At 50.2% G+C, this 21,979-nt stretch overlaps 2 protein-coding genes across 2 annotated transcripts; both read left to right on the top strand.

Moving 5' to 3' along the window:
- Window positions 1-6,177: 6,177 nt before the first annotated feature.
- On the top strand, window positions 6,178-6,772 carry CGCA056_v015010 (uncharacterized protein; the record flags this gene model as incomplete). Its single annotated transcript, XM_037330251.1, has 2 exons — window positions 6,178-6,564; window positions 6,620-6,772. The coding sequence occupies 2 exons, from the start codon at window positions 6,178-6,180 to the stop codon at window positions 6,770-6,772; spliced, it is 540 nt and encodes a 179-aa protein (XP_037171357.1).
- A 10,204-nt stretch (window positions 6,773-16,976) lies between these two features.
- On the top strand, window positions 16,977-18,951 carry CGCA056_v015009 (uncharacterized protein; the record flags this gene model as incomplete). The annotated part of the gene is made up of 3 exons (XM_037330250.1): window positions 16,977-17,540; window positions 17,622-18,116; window positions 18,184-18,951. The coding sequence occupies 3 exons, from the start codon at window positions 16,977-16,979 to the stop codon at window positions 18,949-18,951; spliced, it is 1,827 nt and encodes a 608-aa protein (XP_037171371.1).
- Window positions 18,952-21,979: the final 3,028 nt, after the last annotated feature.

Here is a 21,979-nt window from a genome sequence, read left to right as displayed (position 1 = left end):
TGTCTATATACTGACTGAGGCTTTGCGCGGATATCTGCTTACTGGTGCCCTGATATACTCTTTATCTAGGACGATGGAGTTTGTGATGGTTTATCCTATGGTTAGCTGGCCTTCTTGTCTTGCCCCTGCTTGACGCGTTGGTCTCACTCTTAACGCGACATTATACATTAGTCCGCTTCCGGCCAGGGTCTTACTTCTCGCGGACAAACACGCCTAGACCAAACGCGTGGATAGCCAAGGATATCTAACCCTCTTCTATCTCCTACGCGTCCCCCGTTTTCTCTACCCTCAATCTCCTCTTCCTCTATTCATCTGTTCATCTATCTATCGGTGAATATATCTATTGCTACTCCTGCTGAGGCTGTTTATATATATCGTGCTCCCTGTTGGCCAGCTCTATATGCTTACTAGGATTGTCGTTCTATGCTCTATACTATCCTCCTCCTTCTAGGGATTTTGCTATCTTTCGAGCGATTGTATTCCTCCTCTTGGGATAGACAGGACCGGGCTGAGTAGCAACTCATACAGGCTCTGGGAGAGCCATGCAGGTAGGCACATCTTCACTTGAGCGCCTGCGGGGGTTAGCAGTGGGACTAGCCTGCCTAGGCGTCTAGATATCGATGCTAAGGAAGATATAGGTAAGTAAAAGCATAGAAACTTTTACGCTTTCCAAGCGGACGCTGTTGAACGAAGCTTTATGGGAGGCTATCAAACTTCCTAGCATCGGCTGGTTGATGCCCGCGAGGGCGTGGCACTTTCTATGCCCCCAAGGGCATGAGCTGATTGATGCCCCCGAGGGTGTGGCACTTTCTATGCCCCCAAGGGCGTGAGCTGGTTGATGCCCCCGAGGGCATGGCATGGCACTGGTTCCTCTATCAACTTCGCTAGCCTAGTTCACTACTGCTGCTACGACTATCTATTAATCTAACTGTCCATCTTAATACCTTGTGTACCTATATATGTGTTGCTTCGTTGAAATGTCAATAAATATGTCCCGTTTTTTTTCGTTTTGCCTAACCCTACCCTGGCCCGACCCGTCCCGTGGGGCCGCGCTACTGGGCTCCAGTCTTTCGTTGGCGACGCAGATCAGCTTGTTGTGGCTTGTCTTCACACGTTCTGCTTGGACTTTCCGGAGATCTCAGACGCAGTCTATCGCCTGCCGTGCTGGGCTTCTGTTTGGAGCGGCTTCTGCAGACTTATCGGCCGTCTGTCTCCAGGCTACCTCGAACCACTGGCTGCCGACTCGGCTGGGAAAGAAGCGTTGGCATTGGACGCCTGTTGTCCATGGCAGCTGTTGGGGCTGCTGGCTTTTTTTGCTCACGTCTCCCCCCTTCTTCCACTTATTCACCCACCTATGTTTCTCTCGATAGTGCTGCTGCATGGTCTGCAGCCGGATGCATATATATGAGCATGTGTTGCATCATATACTGTCGTTACAGGGCGCCATGAGATATAGGATTGCTGCTATATATGGGCTGGGGTGCTTTAGCTCTGCAACTTCAGACTGTGTCTTATAAACCGACGTCTCTTGCTCGATCTTACAGATAATAGCATATCTTTCTTTAGGTTTAATAGACGAATGACGCGTTCTCAGATATGCAGCCGACTCGTTAGCAACTACTGCAAACTGACAAACTATGCAGATAAGCAGACGAAACAGCTTAGCAACCATAAATAGATCTATCTTCAACGCTGTTATTATAATTCTCTTTAGATCAAGATATCTATCCCTATTCCTGTTATTAATATACTGACTTATGCTTTTTGCTCTATAAATGTTTTCTACTACCCACTCTAGGTAACCATAGTAACTTGTGAGTGCTATCCATCAACTTCCTGCCCAAGTGGAATGCTCTTGAGCGCACAGGCCAGTTGTCCATAGTGGAATTAGCGGTGCGGTCCAATAGCATCAACGCAGGGGGGGTAGAGCAGCGAACACCACATCAAAACTGTAGCTTCAGCAATAAATTCACTTATAAATCAATCTGTCGTAGTTTTACCTCCAAACTGAGCACACTTCATGTCCTGAATTGACATTATATTTTGCAGTTAAATGCACACTTTTTACTGCAGAATTCGCTGAGATCTTCTTCCAACACCTACCCCCTACCTCTTCAACCAACACCTACCCCATGTATGTCACCCCCCACTTTTCCATTTGGTGAGGATTTCAACCATCACCTAGTAGGTGTTTGAAGTTGCCAGTATGTTAGGATTTCAACCATCACCTAGTAGGTGTTTGAAGTTGCCAGTATGTTAGGTCTATGCGCGCCTAATCACTAACAATATGCTAATTTCCTCCTCATCCTCATCTCCTGCACTGTCCCACAGTGACAAGCTGGGTGATATCTACGCCTGGTACTTTGAAACATGTCTTGAAGCAGTATTCGGTTTGCCTGTATAATTGCTTGTGTAATCTGTCTGTAGAGTTCCAAAGCAGAGATCAAGGACCGTTTCCTCGGGGGGGCGTTTGGAAAATGCTGCCTGCTGCTCCTCCGACATAGGTCAAACGAAGATTATATAATGCCAAACATTCAAGGTGCCTCGAGAAGACCGAGGAATTCAACCTCTGAAGAGCCCAGAACCAACCTTCTCAGTTTGGCACCCCGCCAGAGGTCACCACAGGTCATCAAGAAGCTTCGATTCAACAATATCATCAACGGAAATCACAGCTCTACCGAAACACCAACGTTCAATTCAACGGTTATAAGTAACGCTATAAGTGAAGCTTCTTCTAGTAGCGCATCACTTAGTACCCGATTACATTCAGGTAGCGTCCCTGAAAACTCTCCTGGCTTGGATGTGGTTGTTAACATGGTGTCCGAACTCCAACCTAAGAGTCTGCCAAAAGGTAAAATATCAACTAATACCGCCACAAAATACTTCTTCTAATGTTCCTTTGACTTGCGGGGTGTTAAAGAGTCGTTCTTACTCAAGAGACAGAGGACATACGAGGAGAACGGAACAAGAAGATGCCCAACCTCGTCATCAAGTGAAGATTCGCTTTGATATCTAGCATCCCAAACTAAAAGCGGGTATTCTCAATCTCAACGCTAGCGCCATCTTATCTACACAGACAGTACTTGCAATTTTCGTTTTGTAATGCTTGATTTTTTATATAAACTTTTCGCCATTATTTCCCCTTAATATTTTCCGTCACAAAAAGGTATAACGACGGCTTCTTTTGGGTTTGGAAACCTATATTGAGTGAACGGCGATATTATGCAAGGCCCTCGTCCACTCCTTTAGATGCTTATAGAGGGAATCATAGCCTTCCACTGGTGGACTGCCGTCTTGAACTTCAAGAGGCTGTGTCTTCAAACAACTGTATGGCGACATCGCCGGATGCCAACCTCTCAGTCAAGTTTCCTGTGCATGTTGAGAACCTCCAAATGATCATCTTGTCGCGCTAGATGCAAAATACTTGAGCGAAAATGGCTTTAAGTTTGAAACTGTTGATGCTGCTGGGAGAATCTCCAAGCTTTGACAACAACCAGCCGAGCGACTTTTCGAGTGTTTGGGAGAGGACTCTCTGCGACTTTTATGGAGATATTGAAAACAGATCGGGCAATGCGAGCATATACACCAATACGATTTGCACCTAGGATCGTCAAAGAGACGTCCAGAACTGAAGGTATCCAAGTCACTACGGCAGCAGAGTTTATGCATCTCGGATCAAGCATTTTAGTGATGTAAGTGTCTGCGCTATCAGTACTCACGCAACTTGATCGGTGGCTTTTGGGAAAAGCCGAAATAGGGTGGCAAGGATCTTTTCTAACAACGTAGAGAAGAGTTTCCCAAACTTAGCCTTGCGGAGCAAAGTGAATACTTGACGGAAGATGGCTTCGTCTACAGAGTTTCAACTCCTTGTCTCATAATAATGATCCGCATGATTGGTATGAGTGAGTCTAATAAGCTTCAGTACAGAGGTCGTTCTCATACGCACACCTCACAACATAGCGCAGTTGGCATCAGGTGTACACCTCGCAGGGGGGTCTACAGACTTCTGAGGGGGCTGTGGCCGTGCAAGCGCCACACACTTATGCAAGGAAATACAAGTTACACAGTAAAATCTAAAAAAGCTCTCTGAGTGCCCTAAAGTTTATATGAGGGGAAAATAGGATTGCGCATATGCTTAGCATATGCGCGCCCTCAGGGTCTCTAAGGCAGGCCCCCTAAGGCAGGGCCCCTAAGGCAGGGCTTATGCTAAGCATATAGTAGATATAACTTCTAAGGCTTAGAGGGTAAGGCCCTTAAGGCCCTTAAGGCCCCTAAGGCTTAGGGGATATATACTAAGCATATACTAAGTATATACTTTAGAAGGCTCTTAAGAGCGTGTAGAGGCTTATGTGGAGCATATGCCTAGCATATGCTAGGCCTTATACTGTGTGGGCCCTTTATGTATGCATAATAGAGGGCTGAAGTTCCCCTGCGCCCCCCTCAGAAGTCTGTAGACCCCTAGGCGAGCAGCACTCCGGTTGGGATCTAAAGGCAAGCTCATGAAAAAAGTGACTAAAAATATCTCATGCGCATCAGCCATCGCCAGCATTAAAGGCTTGGTGAGCATTTGCAAAAATACTGCAAGTCATAAGCAAAAATCTACATACAACACCGGGCATTCGCCGGTCGTCACCGACCCGACTACTACTCCAGCCCTCATTGGCTTATCTATGGGAGAGCGGACGGGATCCCGAGTTTTCCAATAGGTATGGTCGTATGTGGCGGGAAATGGGGGCAATGCAGTCTATACCGACATTGCGTCTCCAACGGGCAGCCGTCCACGTACAGGTCTGCTCGCCCCGCCAAGTCCACCAGCAGAATAGCACGCACATTCAGCTGTTATTTCGGAGTGGGGCAACTCACCTCAGACACTGGAGCTGGCGACCGAAAGAGTGGATCCGGCCGCACTGGCGGACGGACGGCCTCTGACGGAGCCTGAATCCATCCTCTGCGCGAGTGGTCGTCGGCGAGTCATGTGCACTGCCCGATCGGGACTAAGAATCGGCTGTGATTCGCCGACCGACCAGCACGACCGCAAGCCACACTCGTTGGTTTCTGAGATGCTCGGCGTCCACAGCATCGTCCCTTGAAGTTTCGTCAAGCGCGCCTTCCCACAGTGGCTCTCAAGCTGCATTTGCGACAAAGTCGTGAAGCGGCCACGTCTTATTCCTGCATTTCTGGTGCACCCTGCGACGCGTCCAGTCCGCGTAGTCATGTGTGGTCGCAGACTCATTCATTCCATCGTGATGTGTTTAGCTGAAGGGTCCAGTGTGGTCAGTGGGTATCTCCCGATTTTAGTACCAAAAATCGGGAGGTACCCACTGTGAATACAGCGATGGTGCAGTGGGTATCTCCTCACTGCAATTGGGAGGAAGCCATTTCTTTGGCCAGAGAGGATTGCCCGAGCTGCACCTCAAAATGGGAAATCCTCGGCGGCGCCCGAGACGGCCAGACTGGAAGATGCACGCGAACTCAAACCACTTTTTGTTGCAGATAGGGAAAAAATCACTACTGTTTCGCTAATGGTTGCCCAAGAAACGCTGCAACGACTTCGCGCAACGCAACGTGTAGCCCTCAAGAATCCACAGATGCAAAGGGATGCGTCATTACGACTCAGCTCAACAGAAAGAGAATGATGCCTGGCTTGGGCAGGAACGAGCCGCGAATTGGGTAGAGAATCTGCGCAACGCGTCTATGAGCACACCTCTTCCCCAGAGTCAAAAGGCCGACACAGACATACAACAAACGACAAGTATGCTAGATGAGATGCTGCAAGACGACAAGACGAAAACGGGCATCAACCGAGATGGTCGTTTTCGATCCGTTGCTCAACCGCTCGAGCCCGCTCGTGCCCGCCAGAGATAGTGGGAAAGGTCGTGATATGTCGTCCATACCTGCCTGCCTCCATTGCTCTTTCCAATTCTAAGCCAAGTGAAAAATTTGCGTACCTGCCTCCCTGCTTGATATCTCCCACCCCTTGTTCTTTCCGACAACAAAATCTTTGGTGAGTCCGAGCAGTAACTTCTGCCAAATTCGGCTCGCCTCTGCGATTCTTCTCTTGTCCACATTCCAACCACCGACTCCAGCAACACGCTCCCTTGCCCCCGTGGCCAATCCGAAACTGCTCAACACGACAACTCACACCGGAAAGGCCCTCGCGCTCGTTGCTTCTCGAGCATGTCGGTTGACGCGAAAACCCGCAACGTGGTCTTGGAGCCTCCCCGTGACGCAGTTGCTGCCGCGCTGGATCAGGCAGAGCAGTACGGCCTCGCCACAACTTGGCCGCCCTCTGCTGCTGACGGCGCCTTGCAGCATTCTCTCAACGACCATATTTCTAATCTCGCCCAGAATCTACCTGATACAGGTGCCGACATAGACTCCACGCGCCGATGGCTCAACGCCGCCCTCGATTTTCGCCAAACTACGGTCAAGCACCCCGTTGCCTGGACTGGCGCTGAACTGCATTCGCTTTCGGGACTCGAGCTTTGCGAGTATCTGGTCGAATGTGGTCTCGGCAAATGCCAGGCTAGAGAAGTTGCCAGAGATGTTGTGTCCGCCCGCGAGGTCCGTGTCCCTGACTCTCACGTTTTTCATGTTGCTAAAGCTTTTCTCTTGGCAGACAAGAGCAACGTGGATCACCAAGATTACAGAAATGAAACAAACGATGATCGAGCAGGCCCACGACACCTGTACCGAAGACTTCAAGGTCTGCGACACGATTCGCATGTCGTCCATCCTTGCCTGCTTGTTCATGATAGTGGTTGCAACGTAGGTTGGACTTATTCATTGAAGGTCGCGCGCTTTTGGTGGGTGTTGTGGTGGAAACATTCGCATGCTTCCGCATTTACTCACCACCTGATATGATGTCGAGGGAGCTTTTGTTCATTGTTCATAGGACAGATGACAGATGTTGTCTATGCCGACGGGTTCAACGAGGTGACATCATCGCGAGCATGGTTCGGAATGGCCTCGAGATACGCAACTGGAATAGATCAGACGGTCATTTGCCACAGCCTCTCGGACCGATAGACAGCTAGGTACTCTTTTCTATCTCTAAATTGGCATTCCAAGTCATGGTGCAGAGCAAATGCCACTCAAGTCCCCAACATCATCTCCTCAAACCGAACCACTCATTTTAATTCCCTCCACGTCCCTCCATCTCTGTCTAATCTGTAGATTCCAGTTCAAACTTCTCGCCTGCTACACATCTTTTTTTCATCCTGAGCTGCACATCCATCTCGCTAGATCATGGTTCGATCCTGCTCTCATATTCCATCCTCTGGACTGTGGACGCATACAAAATTCCTAGATTGCTCATTTTGCACGTCGTTGATTGCCACAGATGCATCCGACGGTGATGAATTCCAACACATAGTCTCATTCTGGATCTCGAAACTTGTGGCTCGACTTGCCTGACGCTTCACGATGCATGATGGACCAGCCGACACACATCCCCTTAAATTGATTGTTGCATGTTCCCCATACTAGCGAATATGCTTTTGGCGCTATTTATTGATGCCAACTCGCAGTATCGGCTGTTAAATGTCTGGAGCAAGCCTTAGCCATTTCCGGCACCAATCCTCAAGTATCTCATCCTCTTCTTCTGATGTTTCTGCAAGCAAAGACAGACAGAGACACTCAAACATGGCTCCCAGTGGTCAACCAGCTGATTTGGCGAGTGTGCATCAAAGTTCACATCACGGTGGTCTCGCAAACGCGACTCAATATCACCTCACGCCAGGAACTCAGACTTGGGTGGTAAGCGTCGTGATATGTTAACAAGTTTTCACCCTATCTTTGCCCTCATTAATATAATCTATTTATGCTGACAACTAAACTATGAAATCGAAAATTCAATACACACTTGGATATGCCCCCATACCGGTTGTATGCTGGTTCGAGACGCGCCAGTTCCTAAAACTGCCCGATGTCGATCTCCTTATGCATGTTTAGGCCCAATCTGTCCTCTCGCCGACCACATCATCGGATATGCTGCGCGAGGCCAGTTCTCACATCACATAAACTACTTGAATCAATATGTCCTTAAGTTCTCCAAAATCAGCTGAGGGATCTCTCTCGTTGCGCAAATGTGTTTCCATAGCCTAAGCGAGTCAATGTTGACAACCGACCGAGAACAAGAGCTGGATAGACGGACGCTCGTGTCAAGAAGGACACGCCACCATAAAAGTCTTGAAATGCAGGGCCTCATCTATATAGGCGGATATGCAATCCTGAGACCGATTTCCTGAGGGGGAAAACTTCTTGTCTGGGCGTCTGATAAGGAGAGTAACGATGGGTTTCGGACAAGGAAACAGGATTCGAATTTCAGGGCGGAGCGGACTCTAGACCGGAACATGATAAAAGTCAAGCGCAGAGCTCAAGCTGTTGGTCAGCAAGAACCTATCACAGGTGGCAGAGATGAAGCTCAAGACCTTTCCGATATACGAAAGAGCATGAGTACGTCATTTATCGTCCCACTATCTTATAACCTTAACGAACCTGTCGTCTTTGTGTCTTGCCTGTTTTGCCTGCAGTTCGGTATCTCCCTCGTGGGGACTGGTCATCGAACTCGTATCCTAAGCATAAACTGTTCCGATCTCGGGCTAGGTTAGGGCTGCTGAATGACACCTCCGTCTTCCAAACCTTCCGAGTCCAGCAAAGCGTAATGAACCCTGCGCTTAAGTGTTTCTTGCAGATATTGCGTTGTTCAAACGTCCTCGCAGAAGGTGGTCTTCCCGGACAGCTGCCGCCTTCTTGTCAATGGCCCCTGAAATTGCTCGTTCCTCCACCTCAATCATCTGATTTATGTCCCCCAAGCTTTCGTAGTTCTAGTTGTGTCATTCTCAAATAAATTTGAGTAATACATCGAGCGATGGAAGCGCCGAATGCGTGTGAGTGAGGATATGAGTGAGGATATGAGTGAGAATGTGAAGTGCTGAGTGAGGAAGGGAAGTTCTGAGTGAGGCGCACTATTACGTGATCAGCCGCTTCGTCTCTGAGACTGTGGTGGCCTGTTTTCTTATCTGCTTCTCTCCAGTTCCAGTAGGCCTTTGGAATAGCATCATGACATCTAACTTGGAATTCCACGAAAAGAATCATTCTATAACCATCAGGCATTAAAATGAAAAAAACAGGTCCTGCAGTAGATGATGGACTTGGACAGGATATCGACGTCCTACAGACAGTGATGGATTCCACTGTCTAGTGTTCCGAAAGACTTTAATGCATGAAGTCTGTTATTTGACTCTTCACAACCGAAATCTAGTTGGCATGGTCTCCTATGAAACACCAAAGCATATGTGGAACCGGCGGGCCGACAAAATGATATTGATATAGTCAGCTGGTAGCAGACGTTGTATTGTGAGTGTGAGCAACAAATTGGTTATAGCTCTCTTCTATTGCGTCGAACGAGACGTCGACCTAGCAAGCCCCGCAGGTGTTCCTGGCAAGTCATCTTAGCAGCAGTCACGTTCCCAAAGGTGGAATTGTGGACTGTCTTTTGGAGTGATTGTAACTCCACAGTCGAGTAGTTGGATTCGCGGGAGAGTATATGTGCCGATAATTGCGTCCGGATATGCGGGGCGTCACAACTGTCGCCCACAACTTCATTTATTGCCTGGGCGCACGATACGCACAGTGACGAGCCCACGAGTCGCCAAGCCTGTGATAAGTGAGCGCAGGAGACTTGTAGAAGCAAGCGCAGAGGCAAGTCGTAGCGAGGTTGATTTACATGACGGTTGGGCTGCCGATGGTGTGCGGGAGCTCATGATGTGCAATACTTCGGACGACGTAGAAGGCTGAAAGATGAAATGTGCTCAAGCCAATGATTCTGCATGCATCGCCAGATGTTTTAGGAAGAGCCAACAGATATCTACCACGGCAGCTCCGGTCAGCTTCCCTCCTACACACCACCCCACCGGCACCCACTGTTAGTGCCGCGCTGGGACCTTCACATTAACACTAACACCACCCAATCTACCCCCCACACCAGAACCCTCGCCCGCGATGGCCTCACAGCCAGCCGCGGGCCTCTCGCAGGCCCCTAGGGGCCTTTCAGCCTCTATGCATAGCCTCCCCCAGACCCCTCCTCCCCCTACCTCCTTACCTCCACGACCGAGGGGCCTCACGCCCCCCCCAATCCGGCCCTTGGGAAGGGGGCCACGATCCGCCGCCGCCGCCCTCCAGCAAGCCCGAGAGGGCTGGGCCCTCCGAGATGAGGCCCTAGACCTCCTCGCTAAAGGACTAGATGCCCTCATTAGGACAGCCCCAGCGCGACTGAAGGCTACAGCCTAGGACCTCATCGATACCTTTACCCGGTTTGCAACTGCAGAAACCTCTGGACCCACCCCTGGCCCCAGCACTAGAAAAACGTATGCCCAGGCAGCTGGTGGCCCCACGGCAAGCAGCCCTGGCCCCAGCCCCAGCCCTAGGTCGAACCGAACAACAGGCTGGCGGGCTATAAGCTCTATAAACCAGCCAAAACAGACCTAGGACCTCCACCTACTAGTTCGGCTCCCTGCAGAACATATCCCTGCCTCCAGAACCCTAGCCCCCCACTCAGTTAAGATGGTAGTAACAAAAGAGCTCAACCTACAGCCGCAAGACCTAGTTGAGGTCCGTCACACTGCTACAGGCTTCTCACTCCAGCCCCAAAACAAGGAGATCCAGGCCCTACTTCTACAGAGAGCCCCTGAGATCAAAAGCTGTCTCACAGCTGAGAAGGTTAAGGTGCCTACTAAGTGGCATCAGTATATCATCCTATTCTGCCCCCTCTACTTTACTAGCCTTAACGGCAGTAGGGTTAGTATGGAATCTGAAATAGAGGAAGAGGTCTTCCTAAAGACAAAACAAAGACTCCTCTCCTGGCGCCCAACCCAGGGCAGCCCTGATCTAGCTACAGCTACATAAAGTCTGATTATCGCCCTCCCTCAAGAGGTTAAGGAAGGCTTCCGCCTGTTTGGACAGTCAGGCCCTGCCCGTCTGCTCCCCCCGAGGAAGAATATCCCCAAACGACACTCCCCTGGTTGCCAGGGCTTTCACTCAAACCGCTACTGCACCTGGAAACCCCTCTGCAAGAACTGCAGCAGACCCTTAGATACTTATGAGGCTGGGGTCTGCTTAGCTAGGGCTAAGTGTGCTAACTGTTATAGGCCCTATCCAGCAAGCCATGCAGACTGCCTAGCTAGGCCTCTACTGATTAATAGAAACCTGACTATCCCAACCCAGAAGGAACAGCGAGGGATCCAGAAGGTTGGAGAGAAGGCGTTCGACGATCTCATAGCAAGCCAGGCCTGCTCCCCAGGCAGAACGCAGCAAGCTGAGGATAGGCTAAGCACACAGGGGCAACAGCCAACAACTAAGCGCCCTCGACCCCTCATGCCTACATAAGACTTAATTATTGTTGCAGATACTGCTAGTGTAGCTAGGAGCAGTAACATAGATGAAGATGAGGCTGAAGATGCTGAAGCCCTCCCCCCAACTAACCGCCCTATCTGCCCCCTCCTAAGCAGCAGCAGGAGCCAGAGGGTAGCACAGAAGCCTGACTATAACGTTATTAATGCCTACACACACCTCGACCTCGACTCAGAGCAGTAGGCTCAGAATGGCTACCCCACAGGTACTACGGGTCGCCCAGTGTAACGTGGGGAAGAGAAGCCCAGCTTATACAGCTCTTCTAGAGCTCTGCTGGGCAGATCAGATCGATATAGTCCTGATCCAGGAACCCTAGGTAGGCTATAGAGATAAGATGCAGATTAACACACACCTAGGCTTTAACTCCTACGTACCAGTTGACTTCTGGAACAGCAGAGACATAAGGCCTAAGGTTATGACCTACACACGCAAAGGTCTACAGCTGTAAATACAGCAATAAAGACCTACCTAATCAAGAGATATCCTATAGGTGGAAGCTGGCGACTTTACTATTATTAATATATATAGGCTGCTAGGTGAGCCTATAAACTATATAACTACTGCTCTACTAGGTTATTAACCACTAGAGAAAGCATTTATTGCTGGGGATCTGAATGCCCGCCACTCCTCTTGGGAGCCTGGGACCCCTAGCTGGAACCAGGGCAACGATATTGCAGAGTGGGCTGAAGTCCACAATCTGTCGTTTATTAGAGAAGCTGGGGCCTCTACCTATACTTATAGGCATACCCTCAACCTAACCTTCTCAAATATCCCCTATGCTGAAGCCTATGTCAGCCCACACCTACACCCAGGGGCTGATCACTAAGCCACCACGTCAATTTTACCTATAGGTAAGCCCTAGGAACAGAGATATCAGACTAGCCACTTCTTTATCTCAGACTCAGCCCTGCTTCAGCTTGCCGACTTAGTAAAGGTGGGGATCCCAGCCCTACCTACCTTAGGGGATATACCTACTCCGGCGGAAATAGACACCCTAGCTACCCAACTAGTCAGCCTCCTCTCTACAGCTATTCAAGCTGTAGGCAAGAGACAGTCTAATCAGGGTAGGGGAGCCCCCTGGTGGACAGAAGAGTGCTCAGAAGCCTATCAAGCTGCTATTAAGGCTAGGCGCCAACAGGCCTAAGAACCTAGGCTGGTTATACCTCCCCCGACTCTAGAGGAGCAAAAGGTCTTCCTAACAACTGTGAGAAGGGCGAAACGCACCTACTGGACTGCTAAGATCGAAGAGGCTAAGACAGACCAAGACCTATATAAAATTATAGGCTGGCGGAAGTCTAGCCTAGCAGTTAAAGCTCCGCCTCTGATAGTGGAAGGGCAGACGATCAGCAATACCTACGATAAAGCCTAAGCCCTGCAGAAGGCTCTACTAGAGCGATTTAGTGCTACAGATGACCTACCTAGGAACCCTTTTGCTACCCCAGTGGTTATAAGTCGTATTATACCCTGGCAGAATATAGTTAGCATAGAGGAAGTACGCCAGGCTACTCTGACGAAAACTATAACCCCTGGGACTGATAGGATTACTACAAAGTTGCTATAATGCACCTGGGGATTAGTAGCTAAGCCTATATATCAGCTCTTCCAGGCCTGCGTTTAAGTAGGCTATTTTCCTAGACCCTTCCGTAATGCGGAAATTGTTATGATCCAGAAGCCAGGGAAAACAGACTTCTCTAAGACTGGGTCTTAGCGCCTAATATCTCTGTTGTCCTGCTTAGGCAAAGGCTTAGAGCGGCTGATAGCAAAGAGGATGGCCTACCTTACTATCCTAGAAGGGGTTGCCAGCCTACAACAGGTTGGAGCCCTACCAGGGAGGGCAGCAGTTAACCTGACCACCTGTCTAACCCATGAGATCGAGAGGGCTCTAGATATAGGGCTCACTGCTACGCTGGCAACAATAGACGTTAAGGGGGCGTTTGACTCCGTTCTATGAAACCGACTTATTATTAGGCTACGACAGCAGGGCTGGCCTAGTAGCCTGATCAGACTGATCTTCACCTTCACCTCTAGCCGAACAGCTCAGGTCAGGCTAGAGGATACCACTACAGAGGACTTCCCTCTATTATGTGGGCTACCGCAAGGTTCTCCACTATCACCTATCCTCTTCCTGCTCTATATAGCTGATATCCTAGCTGATGATCAGAAGCTACAGTTTAGCTATGCAGATAATATCAGCCTAATAGCTACCAGCCCTTCGCTAGAAGAGAATGCTACAGCCCTAGGCCAGGAGATCACTAGTATCCTCAACTGGGGTACTGACAATAAGGTTGCATTCGACCCAGCTAAATGCGAAGCAATACACTTTAGCAGGAAACATAACCAGTCAAGAGACCTACCAGATATACAGGCAGGAGAACTAACTATTAAGGCCTCAACTAAGCCTATACGATAGCTAGGGGTCTGGTTTAATAAGAGACTCACCTTCTAATACTATGTGGAAACAAAGGTAGCAGCAGCAAAGAAGGTAGCCTAGTTCCTATAGCACCTTACAAACACTAAAGGGGGGCTCCCAGCAGCTGCAGTCCAGAAAGCAGCTATTGCTTGCATCCTCCCAATAGCCCTATATGGAGCAGAGACCTGGTATGCAGGCCTGACCAGGCCAGCCTTAAACAGCAGCATCAATACCAGCAGTAGCACTGCTTTACAGATAGCTACAGTTGGTATAGGACAGAAGGGCCTAGCCTGCAGAGTTAGAAAGGTTATCACAGCAGCAGCAAGGGCTATCCTACCTGTCTGGAGGACCACACCAACAAGCAGCCTCATCTGAGATGCTGGCCTACCTACAGCAGAGGTAGCCCTTGAGGCGGCGCGACTACGCTTTGCTACACGCCTACAGAAGGTTGACCAACAGCATCCCCTAGTCCTAAGACTCCTACAGCCAGGGCGACAGCAAACCAGGCTTCAAAGAACAGCTGGCCTCTTACCTAAATGCCTAAGGCCAGCACTCCTAGAGCCGCATTACCCCTCAGGGTCTTACAGCCCTATAGTCACACAGACGAAGGAAGTAGCAGCTAGGATCTTCCAGGCCTGGCTGAAGATAGTGCCAAAAGAGCATACTATTATCTACTCAGATGGCTCTAAAGCCCCTGATGGTGCTACAGGCTTTAGCTTCGTTATCTACCGCAAGAACAAACGTATAGCCCAGGGCTGCAGCCGCCTCAGCCTAGCAGAAGTATTTGATGGTGAGGCTGAAGGGGCGAGGGCAGGGCTCCGACAGGCCCTCCTTACCTCCCAGGGCCAGCCTATACACATCTGTATCGATAATACCAGTGTTATCCAAGGGATCCAAGGCATAGCCCCAAACTCCTCACAAGCTGCCTTCCTTGAGATCCAAGAGGCAGCTAGGATATACGACATATAAATCCACTGGTCCCCAGGGCATCAAGGCATTAGAGGAAACGAGGAAGCAGACAGCCTAGCTAAAGAGGGTACAACCCTGCCAGTCCCTAGGGGCCAACTGGCTACCCTATCAGGGATCAAACGGCTTGCTAAAGAGCGCATACGACGCCAATATAGGAAGTGGTGGAAGCGAGAGGCAACACCCCGTTATACCTAACTAAGGCTCAAGGCTACCCTCGCTTGCCCTCCGGAACTAGCCCTGCCACGGGCTATACTACATCATCTCCTAGCGGCTCGATCAGGCCATAGAGACTTCAAACAATACCACCAACGCTTCAACCATACAGAAGCACTGCTTACCTGCTCCTGCGGGGAGGCAAAGGAGGTAGACCATCTAGTCTACTGCCAAAAGACCCTTGTGAGGAGGCTTCAGTGGCCTACCCTCCACCCTTCTAGTCCACATGAACCTATAGGTCCTATAGGATCTCTTGAGCGGTACTATAAGGGGTTAATCACTGATCCTGAAGGCTTCCAGGCCTTTCTCTCCGTGACAGACTTCTTCCAGAAGATCTGCCTGCAGTACTAGGGCCTAGGTTAAGACCTAGTCCCTAGTAACGACCCCCTCCTCATAGAGGACCTGATAATCACAACGGAACTAGGGAACCAGCGGGAACTAGGGACGGATAGAACACATCGTAGCCTTCGGGCAAGACTTGGAGGACGTTAGGAAGAGGCGTGTACTATAGAGTATGTTGCTAGAGCCTGCGGCCCTCCACGCCATATACCCCTCGGGAGGTCGGCCGCAAGGGCGGCTGCGCCCTTTGCCGCCACGGCGTTAAATATAACAACAACAACAACAACAACAACAACGGCAGCTCCGGTGCAACTTTCCGGGGAACATTTGCATACCAGTGGGCGAGTGAGATGGAAGCTGCGCCCGATGAATTGAAAGAGCCAACGACACAACCGATTGCGATGATTGGGGTGCTTGGAGCCGTGTGCATTGTGGACATCTTTTGTTGTTGCTGTATCCGGTGGATAAACGTCAGCACAGAGAAGACGGTGGTGACAATGACGCGAAAGCTACATTTGGCGACTTGCAGGCGGTGACGCGAAGGCACAATTTTGGGGCTGTGGTAATCTGCAGGACGGGGCAAAGAATGCTGCGAGAAGACTCGCAGGGAGGCTGGGTGGGCATAGCGGTACAAACGGGTGAAGAAGTCAACACGTCCTGGAGTTTGCTACAATTATCGTGATGAATGCTCAAGGCGGCTTCCAGGGATGATGAGTGGATAGCAAAAGTCGTTTCAAGGCCTTGTCAAGGCCCGTTCTGTTCCGCTCGGTGATTGAGAAGACGGAGCCTCAATCGGCGGCTCGTCGAAGTACCGCGTCAATCCGCAAGTCATTGGTGCCTGGAGTACAAGTCGCTTGCCCAATGGTGTCAAAGCAGTTCTTTCCATCTTCAGCATCATGTGTCGGCAGGACTCAAATCTGGCGTGCTGCGGTCTTCATCAAGCCGCGAGAAAGGTAGCATCTCAAGGCAAAATAACTCGGATGAGGAGGAAGAAATATGGCAGAAAATGCAGTCTTGTCTAGCTACAAATCCTCCAAGGCGTGAAGTTGCCCAAAAAGGATAGCAATGGGTTTGGCATCAGTGAGGTGCGATTGCCGATGTTGTTGGTCAAGGAATGGCCTGTACACTGTGTGGTAGTGACCTGCGGGGCCGAGGACCGCTTCCGACGCGCTGGATCATGAACGTGCGTTGGTAGACGTGAGTTTGGTGGTCGTGGAGTGTCGATTGTCTCCCTCATCATGTTGTTGCGGCCGAAAATTTCTATCCAGGCTAGATCACGTCGCTGCTATTTGATCAAGTCGCTGCTATGCGGGGGAGTCGCTGCCAGAAGTGGAGTCGCTGCCAGCGGCACTCATACACCTGTACCACACAATTACCTCTGGTATCCTCCAGAGCTATCGATACAAAGCAAACGCATAGAATAATTCCACAGGAGCAGTGCCTCTTTTTTTCCCTCCCCCATCGTTCTTTCTTTCCAAAACCATTCACCACCGACTGCCTTCCTCAACCAAACCGACGTAGTTGTTTTGCATCCTGCTGCCGATGCCCGCCCGCCCAAGGCGGCCCTGTTTGTCTTTTTACTCTCGTCTGCAATCACTCACGATCTCGGCAATCAATGCCACCCCACCGAAGCATGGATAACTCTAGCGAAGCGCATATCTCTCTTGCGCCCAACATCAAAGACGCCATCGTCGGCTTCGAGCGGGGCGTCACTCTCGAGCCCGAGGACGAATCTGAACATGGCATCTGGGCGGCCAACATCGTCTCCAGCCTTGAAAGCCTAGAGAGAGACGTCGAGGCCTCCATCGACTTGTCAGACCTACGGGCGTCACTGTCGCACGCTACTCAGAAAGTCGTCATTCGAGCCTTGGACGTCGACCATGATCCGGCAACCCTACACACACGCTCCCCAAACAAGCTAGAGAAGTGCTGCCTCACGTGGAAGGTCACACCTGGCACCATTGCCTTCTGGTTTCGCCTGGACCACGGTCGACCGTTCTTCGATGCTCTTGCCGCTTTCGCCAACACCCATCCTCGCTGGCTGGATGCTCTGCGCCTCGTCCGACGCTGCTCGACCGACCGTCGTGGAGCTTCTCTTATGCAAGCCCGAGACCGTGGCATTACTACGCAAGACCTGAACAAAGCTGCAGGCATGAATGCGCTGCCGCCTGAGTTTCCCAAGCAGCCAGTGATCCAAGTAATTATACCCTATCCCCATTTGCGCGCACAAACGCCCTGCTTGTCTCGTTTCCAAGCATGCTGACCGCCTCACTGCCAGCCACAATCAGCCCCCACCCGAAGTGGCAAACACCGCACATCCCTCAATGTCACCACGAGCCAAACACCTTCGTCGAAAAGGCAACGCCACAGCTCCTCGACAACGCCACTCCTCCACCAGACTCGCGATACGATGGTATCCCTCGCTCTCGGCGAAGACCTTGGAGCCAACGGAATTGGGGCCTGCGTCGATGCTCTTCTGACGCTCAACAAAGTGAAGCCCACGTTCCACATCTTCGACCCCCGGGAACCTTTTGAACGATATGCAGAGCAGGAAGTTACGGCTTGCCTTCCGGACAACTTGGTCGTTCTGCTGCGGCTGGAATCCGGTAGCAGCTGGATCGTCGTACATCTCAAACGGTCTGTAGCACAAGTCGACGTTTGTGATACGGCAGAGCCCGCGACCGAGTTAGATGTGATCAAAGCCTGGATTGAGCCATGGATTAAGGCGCGGCAGCTGGTAGATCTTGGGCAGCCGATAACATACACATCACTGGTATGTCTTCCTTCATCACATCACGTAGCGGCCCCATTAATTCAAGCAAATACTGATCCTTGGATAGCAGTCCCGTACCGAACAACGAATCAAGACCAGCAGCGGTATCCTTGCTCTTGCCCTTGCAACTTTCATCTGCACGGAGCAGAGCGATCTGGCCCAATTTGATGTTGAGGTGGCCCAGCGAGATCTGCAGAAGATTTTGTCTGGTGATTTTGCTCAGCAACTTGGTTTACAGGACGGAATTCCCAATCAGGCACAACAAGAATCAGACCTGTCCATGGGCATTCCGAGTTCCCAGAACGCCGTCGCCAGACTTGTCGGTGCAGCTTGTCCCGGCCTCCGGCCACTCCTCAACAATGTTCAGTCGACTCTGAAGCACAAGAGCGAAGTTGTTGGCGATGCACTGAAACAAATCAACGAGGATATTGTGCGCAACTTGGGATGTAGCCCAACTGAGTTGTCTGTCAAGATCAACGCACTCGAGACAATTATCACGAGAGAGTTGGCAGAGGATACAACCCTTCTTTTGAAGCAGCGCGCAGCCGATAGTGACGTTGCCTTCTTTGAGGGTATTGTGGACAAAACATCAGCCGTAACCGAGCACACTTCAGCGGAGAGGCAAAAGTGGATCGCAGAGACAGAGAAGAGTCTAGTCAACGCGAAGGCGCTTCAAGAATCACTAAAAGTCGAGATCGAGGGTCGAAGGGGAGACTTTCGCCGAAACAAAGTCTTGTTGGAGACTGGCCGGGCATATCACACGCTTGTAGCGGACCTGAACGCCACCCAGGTCTACACGAAGCAAGCTCTTGACAGTATTTCAGCGTTGGTCTAGATATGCATGCGGGAGGATGGTCGGGTGAGAAGGGCGACGCGAACCCAGAGGTTGTGGCTTATTTTTGAGAGACGGATGCAGAATAAGCTTAGAAGCGGGCTTATGTATGAAAGGGTCATGAGTGCATGTTTAGCAGATCGGTAACATCGGAAAGCAAACCGTCATGTGTCAGTCATCTTTCGTTTTTCAAGCTATCTACGAGTACCTTGTCACTCGCGGGTTGAGTAAGGCCACAAATCATTGTAGCCCCACACCGTCCTCACTCTGGAAGAATGGAACTTGGTCTATCTGCGACCAGTGAGGCCTGGGGCCATATGATCGGGAGAACAAGTCCAGTCAAGCCACCTCAGACTCACATTCACAATGTAAGACTGCATTGTTACCTTTCATGTCAATACAGCGCCCTAGTTCTGCTGGAAATCCCCGTGCGACAGACCTTGCGCCATCTCCCACAAAAGCGGCTGCAACCTTATCCACTGCTGTAAAAGCCCTTCTGATTTAACCTCCCCCATTGCACTTTTGTCTACTTACATTTGAAGCATTTGAAGCATACCTTATTGACACATTGCGAATCTTCCTTCTATGTCGAAGCCATATGATTACCACCCAAGCAGCTGCCGGCACCGTCTTACCATTCTAAAGTTTCGTCAAAGCCACATAAAGGTTTGCTGCAATTCCCTCAGTTTTTCGTCTCTAGCATCTCCAAGGACGAAATTCTGACTTGTTACGCAATTGCCGAGAACTGAGCTCTTCGATGAACCTTCAGCTAGACACACTTTCGAAACTGGTCGCCAGCCGTGCTCCTTGGTTGCCCGACTGCGGTGCCATTTTGAAAATGGATAAAGTCCAACGAAGGTACAAACACCACCGCAACGCCCGAGTAAACAATGACGTCGGCGGTCATTTCCCAATCGTATCTTGTCGTCTCATCATCACTGAGACACCAAAGGTGTTTGCCAAAAATGGATCATACTCAGTCTTGTTGAGACATTCTTTCCACTCAACACCTTACCGTGCAATACTCCTTAGGATGGCCTTTGCTTAGATCCACCCGTTTTCATTCCACTGTCTTCTCGAACGAACAAGTTTTCTGTCCCAATAACCGTAGCCTCCGGAAATTCGACGTCAGCCATCGTCAAGAATGTCGCTTTGTTTTGCCCTCCGGCCGGAATAGGTCTCACCTTCCGCGCTGAAATGATGCCTTTGATGGCGTTGATATGGTAAAACCTTATCAAATGATTGCGCCTGGGTTGAGTTACTGCTTATCCTGCCACATACAGTATGAGCCCCAGTTGTTGCAGAAGGCTGACAACAACCAAAGACGTGCTGTACCAAATTGTATCAATCCGTCTTGGCAGTGACGTTGCCCGGCGCGCGACGCGACGCATTCAACAGTGCAAGTATGTCGCCTGAGTGCGTCATGGCCCCAGGACAAGTGTTGCTTGCAGGGAATAGACAGGGCAGCAACAGGGGTTTCAAACCACGCACCGACCCGACATCTAGAGCCACATGGATGACCTCCTCGGGCGGAACTGACATTACAGGGACCGCCGGGTTATTTCTTTCTTATTCCTAGGACGACGTCAAAGTGTGAGTTGTTAGCGGGACGGAGTTCTTGTAAGTGTGCTGTGGCTTTGAAACGAGTGAAGGTGTTTGGCTCCGGCAGATAACGACGACCGTCAATATGAGAACCTTGGTTCAATCTCAGGTGTGTTTGCTGGAGCAAAGCATTTCTCTTTGTGTATTATCGCGGAGCCGCCAAAGGATAACATGGAATGCGCATCACCAGGCGATGCTCATGGCCATGTCTGTCTCAGGAATCGTCATGACGTGCGGTGGCATTTGCGGGCTCTAGCAAAAACATGAAAAAGAACTTTAATAGGGTATAATCTGAGGAATATGTACTCTGTTACGAGTATGATCCCTGTGTGCGCCTGTGCTATGGTGGTTTCTGACAATCAGTTCGAGGCGGTCCATTCTTGTTGCCTAGGAAGCCTCCCGCATTCATCATAGGACACAACAGAAGGGCAAGATCGAATCCCCAAGGAACAAGATCGCAGAGGCAATGAATATGATGAGAACCACCATCAGAAATATTCTGTTGCAGCTCGGTCAAACGCCTCGGTTCATCCGTTCCCAGGAGAGGATTCTGGTCAGCAAATCACGCAATGGAGCACGTCTAGGACTGAGCTGACACGCTTGGCATTCTTTCAGGCTTAAAGAAAGAAGTTTTGTCTCATTTTCTTCCTATTCTCTCCGTCATCACATTCCCTAACAAGCAGATCCGAGGTGCAGAGGCCGAGTAAATGACGAAAGTGGAGGCATGTATTGACTCACTCTTCCCAACCCCTTACACTCGTAGTGCTTTTGATCTGTCCCTGTTTCCAAGACACTACCATGAACTCGATGGGTTCGACTTAACTCGCAGCAACTTTCCTCCAGGTTTGTTGAAGCGGACATTATCTCAGAGCTTCAACCAATCCAACTCGCCATCAGGTATTCGGCCATTGCCAATACAGGCTGTACCCAGTTCATCATCGCAATGTCAAATATACTAATGAAAACACCCTCTGGAGAGGTCAAAGAGATCAAAAAAATCACAGTGATATAAGTTCCGGCATCACTCAGTCTGCTATTTTTCACCAACCTTATATTGTCTCATTCACAGCTTTTCTCAGTGTGAGAGACTGCTCTAAGGTGGCTGCAGCGCCAGCGGCTACTTGCGAATGTAAGATGACGCTCTTAGCAAGTGTCTTACTGAACAATGCGAAGTATCGACGTCCCTAATGATGGTGAGACTGGCAGAACAATCTCGAGCCGCATCACTCCGGGAAGCATTGCTTGACATTCTATCTTCAAACAAAGTCCTTTTTCTTACGAGTCCACTTTGCTCGCTGGCCGACCAGAAAGACCTACCTGCTCCTCCCTTCCCGCTGTTCTTCTTCTGCGTAATCGGAGTTAAGGCTGCGCATACCGATCTTCAGCTGAGCTGGCTTCGTTTAATTCACTATTTCGCCGTCCAACATGC

Source organism: Colletotrichum aenigma, assembly GCF_013390185.1.
Source record: "Colletotrichum aenigma strain Cg56 chromosome Unknown KSG_Cg56_contig12, whole genome shotgun sequence".
NCBI lineage: Eukaryota > Fungi > Ascomycota > Sordariomycetes > Glomerellales > Glomerellaceae > Colletotrichum > Colletotrichum aenigma.
The sequence above is the reverse complement of the archived record's forward strand: the minus strand, read 5'-3'. Positions and strand labels throughout refer to the sequence as shown.